This window comes from Colias philodice, chromosome 1, assembly GCF_061535455.1.
Source record: "Colias philodice isolate Cphi_HAF_F1 chromosome 1, ilColPhil1 Martin Lab GWU primary, whole genome shotgun sequence".
NCBI classification, from domain to species: domain Eukaryota; kingdom Metazoa; phylum Arthropoda; class Insecta; order Lepidoptera; family Pieridae; genus Colias; species Colias philodice.
In genome coordinates, this window is record NC_143086.1 from 8020522 (window position 1) to 8036050 (window position 15529).

The 15529-nt window shown below is 35.0% G+C and overlaps 1 protein-coding gene across 3 annotated transcripts in view; it reads right to left on the minus strand.

Annotated features, from left to right (window-relative positions):
* Nucleotides 1-2801: 2801 nt before the first annotated feature.
* Nucleotides 2802-15529, minus strand: part of roq (RING finger and CCCH-type zinc finger domain-containing protein roquin) — a 36475-nt gene continuing 23747 nt past the window's right edge. Inside the window, exons 9-17 of one of the 3 annotated variants that reach the window (XM_089714189.1) lie at nucleotides 12007-12142; nucleotides 9756-9952; nucleotides 8033-8147; nucleotides 6869-7464; nucleotides 6552-6643; nucleotides 6174-6233; nucleotides 4942-5004; nucleotides 3487-3606; nucleotides 2802-3109 (exon numbers count right to left, since the gene is read on the minus strand). In XM_089714189.1, the coding sequence (XP_089570315.1) occupies nucleotides 3041-3109; nucleotides 3487-3606; nucleotides 4942-5004; nucleotides 6174-6233; nucleotides 6552-6643; nucleotides 6869-7464; nucleotides 8033-8147; nucleotides 9756-9952; nucleotides 12007-12142 (1448 nt within the window). In that variant the 3' untranslated portion in view covers nucleotides 2802-3040. Of the gene's footprint in view, nucleotides 3110-3486; nucleotides 3607-4941; nucleotides 5005-6173; nucleotides 6234-6551; nucleotides 6644-6868; nucleotides 7465-8032; nucleotides 8160-9755; nucleotides 9953-12006; nucleotides 12143-15529 lie in introns of all 3 variants that reach the window. The other 2 variants (XM_089714179.1, XM_089714199.1) reach the window with 2 other exon arrangements.

Below are 15529 nucleotides of genomic sequence, written 5' to 3' on the forward strand. Positions count from 1 at the left end.
TATAATAAAACCTTTGGGGTTTAAGTATAACACTTAATACTCTAAAAATAAATACAACTAAATTCAAAATAAAGACAATATGGTAGATGAACATATTTATTAAAATCTACTATACGCATCACGCGTAACTTACAAAAGCGAAGTGCGGAGATGACGGCCGCATCGCGGTCTTTAAACAGACCATCATAAAACACAATTGACTAACTTTTCCTAGGAAAAAATCAACACCAAAGTCAATTTGGTATAACTCAGTATCATTAACATATTACATTTATAGACTAATTCACGAGTGAAATAAAAAAAACTATCTGTCCAGAATTTACAAATAAAACCATTTCGATTTTTTACACAAATAAAATTAATTGATACATCATAAATAAAATATAGGAGTAATTCATTGATTTGTTTAGTAAAAATACTTTTAGTCATTGCACTCCATGTTAAATTGCACTAAATGTACACTTGAAGTCATCACAATTATTTTTCCAAATATACAAAAATTCAGAACAATCCGAGATCAATGTATATTGAAAACATTTCATTCTTAACAGATATCTAATTATATGACAGTAAACTATAAAACAAACTCATTTGAGAACTGCACAAAGTTACCTCAAACACGCTTACTGAAAAAACGATAAAAATCATTCGAACAACATTGTATAACCAACAATTCATGCATATTGTTTTTATAACGCGTTTTGTATATAAATATTAAGGTATATAACTAAAACGTTCGTAAACCAACTGGTAAATATTTTATAACTTGGTAAAAAAAAAGAAAAGCAAATGTATTTCATCGTAGGCAGCACGGCGTTGAGTTGAATCTCCCAGCTGCATGTATATTACAGCCTTACATTATTTTTATACATATACATCTATATATATAATTATATAGACGCATCACCAGCCTTAAATATCGCTCCCGATATATCAATTTTTTTACACCCACCATCATTCTATATAAATGTTGTTCACCGGATGGAAATTTGAGTTCCACTCGGAGCATTCGAATGGTAATAATAAAATACGTATGCACAACGCCCAAAACACATCGCGGATTATATTATTCCCCTGTTATGACATTATATTATAAAGCACAAGAACAAACTTGCGAATTGTTCTATTATCCTACTCTCCAATCCATCTCGTGTTAGATACTAAGTGTCATCTCCTATCACTTGAATCAGTTAAAGTCGGTATCGATAGAGATTTGTCACCGTCAACGTCCCTTCTTCCTTCGTTAAAGAATGGTAGATATATATCCTTAAAAAAATTATTCGTCTCCGACGAGAGCTGGTTTACTAAAATCGATAAAGTGAAGGTGAAGAGCGAAGGCGAAAACATAGAAGCACGTTAAATAATACATCTAAAACTTATAAAACTATAAGTGAACAACGTTCGAAAGGAAAATCGCCCCTCAGTAAAGTATCAACGCGTCGCGACCAAAGTGAATCTAGCGATTGTTGGGACCACGTGATAGCGCGACATTTAGTGGAACGGAACATCACGCTCAAATATATGAACTCTGAAATCCATATCTGCTCTTGATTTGAGGTATTTGCAAAGCAAACGTAGAATCGGAATATAAAATTGACTCGAGAGGCCTAGTGACACCTAGGCATAATGATAGCTAAAACACCGACGACGATAAGATTACGAGCTAATGTTGTAACTGCCTACCGATAGTAATGACAGAAATGCTTAGGAAACACTTAATATTAAACATGTATAATATGATATATTTTCAAATACTACTAAATAGAATTTTGATGATTGTCGCGGTCCGAGTTAATCCGCCTCTCTTTAGGCCTATACTGATGCTACGTTTTACGAATAAATTCACATCGAGATAAATTATAGATCGTCAATCGATCATGCAATCGATTCACGCTGCTACTATACAAACTTGAATAACTATTACACCAACAAGTTACACTCAGTTGTGACATCGAGATGGTTAATAATTAATATTAATCTTAGGTCTAACACAGGGTATGAATGCAATTATATTTGATCTACGATCGCAAAAATATCATAAATTCAACAAATATAATAAGGTAGATGTGGAATTTGATTGGAGAGGTTAAAGTTAATAAATGTTATCAAAGTAAATTTTGGACGGCTTCCCTAGTCAAGTCGATATAATATATGAACTCTTAGTTCCATAAACGACACGGGTCTGCCTGCAGAGCATCAATTTGAATAAATATTAACAATTTCAAATTTGGAAAAACTTTGAATCTATCGAGGAGGATGTATAAATTTCCATAGGTCACCATTACAATCCAGGTGTGAAAAACCTTTATCCAACCGCGCTTGCAAGAAAATGCTAAGGTATCGGATGAATGAAACATCTGCCCCTATTCATTTGAGATAATCAAAGATCTTCATTTGATGATTTCGAATGAATAGGGGCGCAGTTACTTTTCTATGTTCCATTGCTGTAAAAGAAAATGTTTTTCGAGTTAATGCTGTTTTAATTTGTGAGTATAATTTGGTGAAACCGATATAATTGCTTTTTGAATTATTTTACTGCACAAAATAAAAACAAAGCTCAAAACGTATTTTTGTTGGTAGACGCGGGACACAAAGCTACTTTTCACACTTAGCTTATAAAGGCGACAATACATTACGCGCGTGAATCGCTCCAACATGGGCTCGACTGCCACGCGTTTTTAGTCCTATGGAAATTTATGCAACCTAAAATATCTATTTCGATGAATTATTAATTATTAGAGCCATGACGATAAACTGCATCAGGTTAAAAAATTCATAAAGTGTATACTTAGATAAAAAAATTACAATACATGGAAGAAACTGGAAGATACGTTATAAATAATTACATATTCTGTAAATATAAAACTATAAAAATAAACAAAACAAGAAATGTAAATAGACTTAATAAAACTATAATAAAGTACAAGGATTCAACCGATTAGGTTGTAAAATTAATTGCACCACATTTGACTTATACAAAAGACAACAAAATAAATCAACAGAATTCCCAGACTGTGTCAAGACGTAACAGGTCTTCAATTTAGTCGGTACTCTTAAACTCAGTATCGATGCGGCGCTCCAAGGCCATCAGCTCCTCCTCGAGCTCGTGCTACAACAAACAGATTCATATCAAACATTCAAATGGAAAACAAGGAATAACATTAAAAATACAAAGAAGAAGGATATCAGAAATAAATGTTAAATTCGAGACGTTTAGTAGATCTAATTGAATAAAGAACAAAATTGTTATTTTATTAGTTAAGACATAATCGAGAAATCCAAAGTGTTCCATATGGTCTCTTCTCCGTTCCGCTTCGGTACGGCCCTGAGCCTACAGGCAAACTTGTTTCCATAAAGTGGGCTGAGAACGTAAACAAACATAGGTCGAACGCTTCGTAATCCACAAAACCTTTTCGATAGTAAAGGAGCATGTAGATGGGCATATTTTTGTTTACATTTTCCGCCATGAATGGTACGTTTGAATACCTCGTCCTCATCCTCGTTAGTAGTGTCCTCCTTGTCTGGGATGGAAACCAGATCCCTAAGCAACACATAGTATCTGTCGGCTCCCACCACGCGCCTGTCGCCCGCCATGTTGTTGTTCAACTGCAAGCATTCACAATAAGGGCCACTTGTCCACCAGACCGAATATGCAACACATCTCTAAACAAACATTGGCTTCGAACGCTCATACTATACTCTAATTGTCATCAAAATCACACTAAAGTAAAGCACACTACTGAAGCGTTTTAACACGAACCAATAAAGAAAAGAATCATTAATGCCAGGTATGCCGTCTCGCTCGCACGAAGGAGGGACGACTATTGCCATCTCTCTCCACTCGTGATAAAACAGTACATGAAGAAAAATTTACAATTCTATTCTTTAATGATTCTGGTATTACATGCTTAGCAGGGCTCGCTACTTCCTTTGTTGGAATTAAAATAGTTCATTATTAACAAAAATAATTATATTGACACGGCTAAGCTGTAGCTATACAAAACTCGAAAAATAAAATAGGAAAGCATTGAAATACGTACAAAATTAAACCTCTGCTATTTCCGAAACATTTTTTCTCTTTTGATCTTAATCTTTCGAGTCGTTTTATACGAATTAAAAGTGTATTGGATCGGTAAATTCTTTATGGAATAAGTGGAATACCACTTAGATTAGAATATTACAAAAAAATCTACTGCAAATTCAACTTTAATAAGTCAGACATAATATTATCAAAAGTTGTTAAATCTTGAATTCAGTTATAATATAAACTCTGTATAAAAAAGGTTATTCTTTTAAAAGATTCAGTTCGTCTTAAAAACTGTTTAATAAATTTAAGTTTGCTATCATTAACTCGTCGCTATTTCGAGGTTCTATTCTCAACCATCCATTCTTCCTGTTCCATCCTATGATGGAATAAATTCGTTTTTGTATAATCGTAGAAAATTCATAATACAAAGAAATGAAATCAGTAAAAGTGGAGACTCAACAGGATTTAATTAAAATAAACGCTTCAAAGGCAGTGACTATTACACGGTCTATTTTAAGAACAAAAGAAGGAAGGATCCTGGACGCTGGATTGTTTCAGCATGCGCTCTAGAAAGATACATTGCGAAGCTTCAAATCGTCGTTTCTGAGCACACATTCGTTTCGTTCTTATATAATTGTGAAAATTGAATTCTCAGATGTCGTCTTGTTGATTGTTCCGAGATAGTCAAAGTCTTTATGATATAATTAATAGATAAATATCGGCAAGTCGAGTGCCTATACTAAACGGACAGGAGAAGAGATATGAAAAAAAGCTAAATAAAAACTTAAAGAACCACAAATAAAAGTGCATTATTAACTAAAAATATTAGTAACACCCAGCGCAAAGAGTAGGAAAAATTGCAACTAAAGATTCAGAAAGAAAGTTCACAGTTTAATATAGTTTGTTTTACATACATTTTTATCAGATGGTCCAGGAATTACTGGCAGAGCATCCCTCATGAGATTGAAATCGTAAGCCTGCAATAAAATATTTAATTTGTTGATAGTTTCTTAAATGAAAATTTATTTTCTAATATTAGAACGGCAGAAACGTTGCAAAAATATTCCTTATAAGAGCAGATGAAATTGCGTCGGGGATAGATATTTTTTGTCATCAATTATTATTCATTTAGTAAAAAAATAAACATGCTCGTAATAAACATGAGTTGTAATTTCAGCAGAGATGTTTATAATTTGTGTAATAAATGGAAAGGAACTGCAATATTTACTCAAACTTAGTTTATTTTCTCAATTCATGTGGGACGATCGTTTTGAAAATATTTTCCAACACCCACATAATTTCATAATATAAAATAAAATTATTAAATGCAAAGTCTGCGGGCGTTATTGAGAAATTCACGACTACCCACGCAGGATTAAGAATTAATTGAGAGGATTTTCTTTTATTTGCCAACTAATTGGAAGACGCTCGTTTGCGTCTAAATTAAAAAAAAAAAATCACTATAGTCCGTTCTTGGAAATTGTTGGCGCAATGAAGTAAAATAGAAAATTAATTTATCAGACAGTATTGATCGCACGCGTTGCGCTCGCGTAGCGTCGACCAATCACAGAGCAGCTCAGTGAATCGATACAGATAGCGAGCAAAATTCCCGGTAAACAGATTTTGCAATGCATTTTATCCTCATAATTTCAGATTTTACAATTCCGAGAACTGGGATGCAGAAACGTGATATACCTGGGTAAAATTGCGAGAACATTCTATGAAGCGTAATTGAAAATTCCTGGTATTAAAGCTGATGTTGAATTTATTTTTGTTCATAAGACGGGTTTATATGAAATATTCTCGAAAGGAATATAAAATACAAATTTTCCATGGAAAATCTGATGTACGAAAGCATCGGAGATAAAATTATATTTTGAAAAATTCTCTGAAAATAAAAATGCAAAATCATTTCCAATAAGAACAAAGTATTTTTCTATAAAAAAGGGAATTATTATACACAAAATAGTAATTTTAAAGACTTTTACAAGCCTTACTTTATCAAGTTTTCACTTTTTTATCAATTGCTTATAGTTGCATGATAAGAAAATATGATACAAATTACCTTTTTTGGCTTTCACAAATATAATATACTTTTTTTTAAGCTATCATTTATCAAAAAGATAAATAAAATTTAACAACTTACATTGTCAGTGGGCGCTTGCATCTGCGGCATGGCCTCGGTCATCGAGTTGTAATCGAAATTCTAGAACAAAATGAATGTGGTTAATAAAAACAATTTTACAAAGGCAACATATTTCTAGAAGTTTCTTTTGTACTACTCACATTTAATATCTCACAGAGGTCAATAGTGGATATTTGTTTCATACTAACAAAAGTGGATTTTCAAGAGTATGTATTTACAAGCGAGCCAATTACACATGTACATTTTGAAATTTTTTATATTTGTGTGAATATTACTTTCCCGAACATCTTTTTGTTTTTTTTAAGTGAACCTAATTGTGTAAGGTATAATGCGGGCAAAATGACGAATAATTTTAATTAATTGATATATTATATTTACCGAAGTAGTCGGCCACGAGTCGACGCGGCGGCGAGCAGACATCGGCGGGAAGCCGGGCGGGCTGCGGAACTGCATGTCAGAGCCCAGCCCCACTAGAACAAACATTATATTATTTTATTTTATTTTGTTAACAAACAAAACCATGGATGTTTTGGTCTTTCTCATTCGAGTCCCCAATAAAATCGGTATTTTTCTTTAATTTTTAAAAATCCCATCGAATTTACAGATGAAACCCCAACCCACCAAAACCCACAGTTCACCTTAAAACATTTATTAATTTCATCATTATAAAATAATCCCTTATAAAAAATACTTACAATCATCATAGGAGGAGAACGCGTTTTGCTCCGGCACGTTCGCGAAGAGGTTCGACACGGGGAGCTGCACATTAGCATTGCGGTCATGCTGGTAGACCGAGTTTGGCACGCCGACCGAACTGGGCACTCCAACCGAGCTTGGCACTCCAACCGAGCTTGGTACTCCAACCGAGCTTGGCACTCCAACCGAGCTGGGCACTCCAACCGAGCTGGGCACCCCGACCGAGCTTTGCACGCCCATCGTGCTTGGCACGCCCATAGAACTTGGCACACCCATGGTGTTGGGAATGCCCATAGAGCTGGCTACACCCATCGTGTTAGGAACGCCCATCGAGTTGGCTACGCCCATAGAGTTTTGCACCCCGACTGTGCTCTGCACGCCAACCGAGTTGGCCATAGTGGCCGAGCTGGCCATGGAGCTGGCCTGGTATATAGCGCTCAAGTAATCCGGCCGGTACTGCTGGTTGGCCTCACTGGCGATGGTCAGCAGCCCGCTATAGCGAGGGCAGTACGGCCGCTCCTGCTGCATCATCACGTTGCCCTGGTTCATCCCCATCGGCTGCTGCCCGGTCAAAATGCCAGTTGGTGTGTAGTTCCTGAAACGTGCGGGGTGATAGATTTATTCAGATATTATTTTAAGACTAGCTGTGACTTTTTTGACTGACATTGGCTCCATATTTCCATGGTCTTTTTTCTTAATCCGTTCATTCGAATATTTTATAATTATGCAGAATTTCAAACCGTTAATTATATATTCGCTATAATTCAGCGATACTTTGAAATTAGTAATTGAATTCCATAACAAAATTATTCCAGTGCCGAAGCGAACATATTGGTAGAATTTCCGAGTATCCAATTTAATGTTCATCAATCGTTGGATCAATCCATAAATACAATTTGACAAATACTCTGAACAATGCGCAATAATGACATTAAACGCGCTAATTCATTTTGTCAACTGTAAATTATCGACGAATGTATAAATGGTTTATAGGATATATAAATCTACTCTGGAAGTCTTATTAATCTTGTCAATCTATGGCAGAGTATCAATGACATTTATTAGCATAAATTAAACTATTGTAACATGAGCTGTATACTCAGAAATTTTCGAAGAAAAATTGTGTATACATATAAATTGAAAAAGTAAGATTGTACAATTACCTCGGCTGCATATTGTCGTTCCTCGCCGCGTCCGCCATCTGATTGGCCAGCGGCATCTCCTGCGACATGGGCGCCGCTTGCATCGCCGGCATCGGCGACGACATGGAATGGATCGCTGCCAACGTAACTGTCATGAGTTCGCGATTGTTCAAGTGGTGTGATTGTTTGCGATTGTAATCATTTAAAAACGTCTAATTCAAAGATGAAATAAAATTAAGTTAAAAGAATGGACTTTATTGGGTTTAATGATCGACAAATATAAATAGAGCTCATCCATACTAATATTATAAATGCGAAAGTAACTCTGTCTGTCTGTCTGTTACTCAATCACGCCTAAACTACTGAACCAATTTTCATGAAATTTGGTATGGAGATATTTTGATACCCGAGAAAGGACATAGGCTACTTTTATCCCGGGAAAATGACGCAATCCTGGAAATCCCACGGGAACTATGCGGGTTTTTCTTTGACAGCGCGGGCGAAGCCGCGAGCGTAAACCTAGTATTTATATATGTTAGAAATCAAAGGTCGAGCTGAAAACTAGTTTGAATGTAATAATAATGTATTCTACACAACTGCCTAATTGATGTAGTCAGTTCTTAACAAATCACAGCCAGTCGCAAAGGGTCATAGTAGTAGTTAGGCTTAGGTAGTTGGGTCGAACGTTGAATAAACAACGTCTGAGCACCAAAGCTCAATCCGTACGAATACGCCACGTTTCAAAGCGTTTCAACATTTCATAGGATTCGATAGCTCAACGGGTTTAAAAGTTCAAAGAATTAGGTCATAACAAAAAAAAAATAGCTCTTAGTTTATTACCTTCTATAAATATACATAATTCATATTACAAATACTGCTACTGCTATACCTTCCATTTTCGATTTCATCATATCCAAACTTTAATATAACAAATATGCTATCCAGTATTTGAGACCTATCGAAAACCGTAAACTCCTGAAGCTAATAATATGTAAAATTCATCTTATGACGTATTTTGTAGGTTTTTTTATTCTTATGAATTGCTTCTGATTTTTTTACTCGTGGTCTAAATTCAATATTTAAGTTTTAATCTAACCTTACCTATACCCAAATTGGAACGAAACATATATTCGTTAAATCTGCTTTGTGATACCGAACAATGATTTCATCGGGATAGGTGGACAAAACTCTTTAAAATTCGTCCAAGAAAGTGATCCTACGTATTTAAATATCCTAAACTAATAGGTGTATGTAAAAAAGTAGTACTTAACTTGAAATACAATAATTACATGCGCAGTTTCTATCTAGAATATCCCGATAACCTTGGTGAATAACAAACTATCCTTGGCGAAATATTAACTTAAAATACACTCGTGGCCGAGCCGCCCTGCCTCACGCCCACACGAGTACACGGCCGCCATTTTGTCGTGTCGCTCTTTGCGTGTATCTAATGTCTCCCTGATAAATCAATATAACCAACACAATCCTATACATCCCGATTTTTTTTAGTAAGATCGCTGTTAACCCAAAAGGGCTTCTACAGCGTAACAGGACTAAACATCCCGATAAATAGATCATTCGCAGACGTTTTATAGAAGATCTCGGAGTTCCTGCTAACTTGCTTTGGGAGTGGCCATCGAGGAAATTTTAGTGGATAAGCGTCCCATATACTGTGATTTCACCCTATGGAAAATGGAGTATCTTCAAGGAGGGGAAAAAAAGGATTCAATGAACGTATACTCACTCGGCACAATGTTAAACGCCTCCAGGTGCTGGATGACGTGCTGCGCCTGGGGCAGCGGCGGTGGGGGGAACCGCTGGTACACGTGCAGCGGCACCTGCCCGCCCATCGTCGGCGGCGGGAGCGACATCGGCGGCAGACTCGATATATAGGAGTAGTTTCCGTTCGTTATTGTGGTGCTCGTTTGCACCGTTCGGTACCTATTGACAGGCGGGACGTGCAACAAACATACAATGTGTACTGTGTATCGTGTGAATCTATGTGTAACTTGGTGTAACTGTGATTGTACTGTCTTTCTCTGATATGTTCTGTCTGACTCTGATATAGTTGTCATGATACGTTTGCTGTTATTTTTTTTAGATGCATAGCAGCAATGTGACCAGCCAAGTTTTAGTTATCCAGCACTCACTGCTGGTCTGGTCACTATTTGCTGGTGTAATGTTTTTTGTTAAAGAATAATAATTGAGTGTTTAATGTTCAACTCTTTCATTGAAACTTTGAAAAAGTAACAAAACAGCTTTATGATTCTAGATGGTCTTGTACTGTGAAATTATGCCAATTTGAATATTATGTAGTTTATAAAAGTATCCAGTGTATATTTTCAAAAAAAAAATAGCAACATCTACATATCCGTTTTTTGCTCAAATTCAGTCTACTACCTACGACGGTTTTCCATCAACATTCAAAAATAATATGAAACCTAAATAGAAGAAGCTGAACCCAAAAAAATATAAAAAATTTGTTGTTGAGTCATACAACGAAACAACACTACAACAGTAATGTTCCGACATCTACCATTCGTACACAATGATGTATCCATTCTTGACAATTAAGCAGAATTAATATTTAAATAAATAACATAATATAACGGCAACATATCAACTTAAACCGAATTAATTATGCAGTCATTGCACATTCATTGCTTTCCAGAAATAATCCAAAAAAATATTCGGACAGAATAACAAAAATTTTATAATATATAATTCGCATTCCCACATGGATAAAATAAACTGAAGATTGATCAACACAGAACGAAAGATTTACGTCAGCCAATCAAATTTTGTACACTTGCATTGCGGACTCATCAAAATAAAAACACATAATTTTCCAAATTAAAATACGTTGACACAGAATTCCATATATCCTAGAACACCGAACATTTATACATCGATATGGTTGAGGGAATATGCATGTAGTATATTATGTAAGATCACGAAAGAGATAAATCATTCGAATATCAGTCCGAACGTCGTTGTTTTCAACAAGTGAACCTGTTGATCTTTGCCGTGACGTCACATGCAAAACAGGAAGCTGTTTTGATACATCTTGAAAAATTTTCCTTTCATAGTAATGTATCAGAATTATAATTTTAAATGTTCTGTTCATGTCGCATACCTTTTATTATGGATCATATTTTGAATTAATTCAATCGACATTTTTATCATCTCTTTCATAAAATTGTGACGAGATTTATTTAAATACCATTTTGTTGTACAGAATTCCATTTAGGGCCGATTTTTCAATGCTTGGATAAAACTTATTCGTCCAATAAAGTATTATAATAATAAAATTTCACGTAACCTGTCAAATACGGGCAATTGGAATACGTTTTAAAAATGGTAGTTGTATACATTATTAAGTTTTATCAAAGCATTGAAAAATCGGCCCTTAATCAAGTAAAACAATGAATACAAAAATAGCTTTTTTTTATTGTTCAATAGGGAAGCGCGAACTCTTAGCGTTGATATTTTTAAATAAGCTTAAACATGTGACGCTTCAAAATTTCGTTTCTCAATTAATTATTTAATATATATGAGAAATATTTAAGTACATACATGCATATACCCTTGCAACAATTTAAATTCATTTCTGTTTCAACTTACCTAACCGAAATTATCGTTGTTGGGAATGCTATGATGAACCTTATCAAATAATAATATTATTTTAGCGAAACTGTAAAATATTAACTAATCTTATGTAAGTTAAGCTTACTTCTATTAAGAATTAATATGGTTCCCGTCCTATTCTTTTACAATAACATTGTAATATAGTTACTACTAAACAACAAATCTGGTCTACCGAATAAGAAACTCATAGAATAATTACAAGTATTTCATTGGTATGAATGTTTGATTGATGATTTTAAAATGTATAAGGAATAAACTTCTATTTAATTGAAATAATTTCGAAAACAAACTTATATTCATGTGATTAAATACAAAATTAACTAGAAATCTATAATTCAAGTCCTTACCTGTCCATATCGTCTTCGAAATGCGAAAAGTTGCAGTTATTACCCCTAGGACACCCACTCCTAGTGTTCGCGTCCCGGCAGAAAGCTGCTTTTATTTTATGCGGAGGCGTTGTACCACCCTGCGGCGACGATTGACCTGACGACAAGTGATGTTGATGAGCACTAAATATACTAGATCGAAAACAATATCGAAATCCGTACAATATGATCACTAAGTGTCGACGCTCGTCAAACGCATTGGCCAATATACCCTCGTTTATGTGCGAGTGTGGCGTACGCAGAGTTGAGAATGCAGGGCAAACTGATTTTTCAAATCACGTGCGGCCGGCGCGGTCACCGCGTACGCGTATGCCGGACGGGATCCATTACGCGTAGCACCCATTCGCACAGGATAACGAATGATCTGTACTAAAGCTTATCAATTAGCATGGGGGTACTTAAATCTGGAAACTATTTGCTAATTGACGATATTGAACGTGTTATTGACGCAAAATTCAAATGTCTCAAAAATAACGAAAAATAAATTAGATATTATTTCAAATTGAAATATAATACAAGTATAAATATTAAATATATTATACTATCAATCACAATGAAATTGATAAATTAACATAAACCACAAACTTTTTCTTTTGGACTTGAAAGCTACCATTCGAACCAGAGGTCTTCAATGGAGAAATTTTGCAAGATACTTATGACCTATTTTATCTACAACTTAGTTTCCACCTACTTACAAAATATTATTCAAAATATTTTTATTTAAACTTTGGATGGTGGTGAAATAGAAAAAATCTATTTATTTCAAAAATATAAAATGTTATAAGTTATTTTAAAATATTTTGTTACAGATTAATGCCAGCTATGATAGGAAAATTCATGCGCGCCACCCGCTCGAGGGGGGTATAAATCAATAGTGCAAATCCTGCGTGCACTGTATCATCGATCCTGAGCGGACATGAAATAAAATAATTGTTCGCAGATTACATCTCGCATTTTATAACGAGTTTAATCTCCTCTCCACTCGATACGGCAAGCACCAATTAATCATCAACGATGCTATGGGGCAATTATCGAGACAGCCGTTGCAAATCGCCAAATAATTAAAATCCTTAAACTCGTCCACCCTAATTAAACAAGCAATGGAAACAAGAAACGAAAAATAATTCGTCATCATTTCTTCCTGGCCGAAAGAAGCTTGGCAGATTAATATTTTTATGATTTTGTTTTAATTTTACAAATAAAAATCTATTTAAGGGGCTGACAAGACCCAATTTAACAGTGATTGCGCTCTCGTTTACTCCCATACAATTGGACAGTGTGCGCAAATGAGAGCGCGATATCACTGTTTCTGGACGGGGCCAGGTCGTAGAAGAAAATTATAAGAAATTATGTGATTTAAGGAAAAGTGTGGGTCATATGCGAAATATGACTCGTTAGAGGTTCAGGTATGAATATGTTGACTTCGTGTTTTAAATTGCAGACCCGTACGTCAAAAAAATAAACACATAGAATAGTTTAATGATGATTTTAAGACCAATCTTTGCAATTATTTTCTATAGAGCCGATTTCGTCCAATTATGTATCGAGTCCGTCCACTTTCTTCGAAATATGATGAATATTAACATATATTTTTTTTGATGGGCTAGAATAAATATCTTTTCTTAAAAAACTGCTCAAATAACTTCAATTTGGTCTTGTCAGCCCCTTAAGATAAAGCCCACTATTTTAGATACAGAAAAAAATGTACCTAACATTTAACAACAAATAACAACGGAACGCATTATTTTCTCTAAGTGACATGACATTTCCAAGGTTTATCCTTAAAGATTTTCATATTTAATTTTTTATTAAGTGGGCCTTGTCAGCTGAACATTTTAAGATGTTTTTCATGTATAGATGCTACCTTTTTTTTTGTCAACTAATTTCATGTAAGGAATTTTGCGATTATTCTCGTACTGGTTGGGATAATTATTGGTGACCAACAGCTGCAGATCGATGTGGTCCGGCCACTTCTTGGAATTACATAAATGCCTTTTTCCATAGGTTTGAAAATTTGTCAGATTATTGTCTTGTATCTTGAAGAAATTAAAAAGTCAGCTGGAGGTACGGCGCATGATCAGCAAGAATATTTTTTCACAGCTTTGTGTGACCACCTGACGCAGTTTTTTTGTAACTGGCTTGCCTGATCTAAAGCGCTCATAAGCAGCTGTGAACATTTGCAAATGGGTTGCCTGCTTTAACGCGTAAGGATGAGGTTAGTTTTGAGGACAGGAAAGTAGGAATGGATTAGGGAGCGCCTAGAGAAGGAAATGGACCTCCGGGACCTCCGCTCACCGTATGAAACTTAGTAGCATTTGCATGCTACTATCTGACACCGGTCTTCTGTGGGGTGTGGAACCGTGGTGCAAGCTGGCCCAATACGAGACGAAATGTACTCCACTCTCAAATCATCAGTGGTGTGGTATAATCTGACAAATTTAAAAAAAAAAGTCATTTCTTCCGGCATGATCCTTTTTACCTACCAAAGCTCAACTCATCAATGGATATGAAGCTGACGGTCACCATGTATAATGATATGCTAATCTCAAATACTGTACAAAACTTATGACTTTTATAAGTGATTGACGAAATTTGAGGATGGACCAGCCATTGTGGACCACTACCTTAAATTTGTAAAAACTGAAGTGGCCGACGATATCACTGAGCTAGATTTTCCGCACCTATTCCTAATTTACTGCGAACGGCTCTAACTTCTGTTCAACACGTAATAATATACAGTAAACTAACTTGAAAACCATCTGCACGTAAGGAATATTTTTTAATACATATTTTAATATTTTTTACTTTGTAATCATATGTATATCCATATAAAGATTTACCACCATTTGGGGCGGTCCTACAAACAATCACATAAGTGTACCTCACAATAAAAATACGTAGCCGTATTGAGCAACTCAAATATTCACTGACAGGCAGACAGTTATATACATTTAGATAACAATATTTTGCTAAGCCCCTCACCCCAAAAGGGTCTAAAATCCAGACAGGATCCAATTGCTGGCGTAGCTATGACGATAACGATATAGGTCTCATACTGTATCTATATATTTGTCTGCCAGATCGTAATATGACTTTTCAATGGGATTCTGCATAGCTGTTTAAAAGGGTTTAAGAATTTACATTTTGTTTACTCAAGATATCTCAGTGTGTAATTTCACACAATAAAATTTAAGAGGTGATTATGATGATGATGATTATAATCTAAATCAAAAATGCTTATGATTCGACAATCTTTATAATAAAAAGGAATCGCCAAATGCGTTGCTACGCGTAAAACTCCAATAATCTAAATATATAGTGTGGAAATTTTCGATGGGCCCTGGAGGAAAACTGCTTGAAATACTGAAGTTAGCAAATTATGCTGAAAATAAATATGCCTTTATTTTTAAAAAGAAATAGAACTGCATTCAATGATTTTCGAAAATTCACTTGCTTCGATCGGGAATCAAACTTACTTATAAAT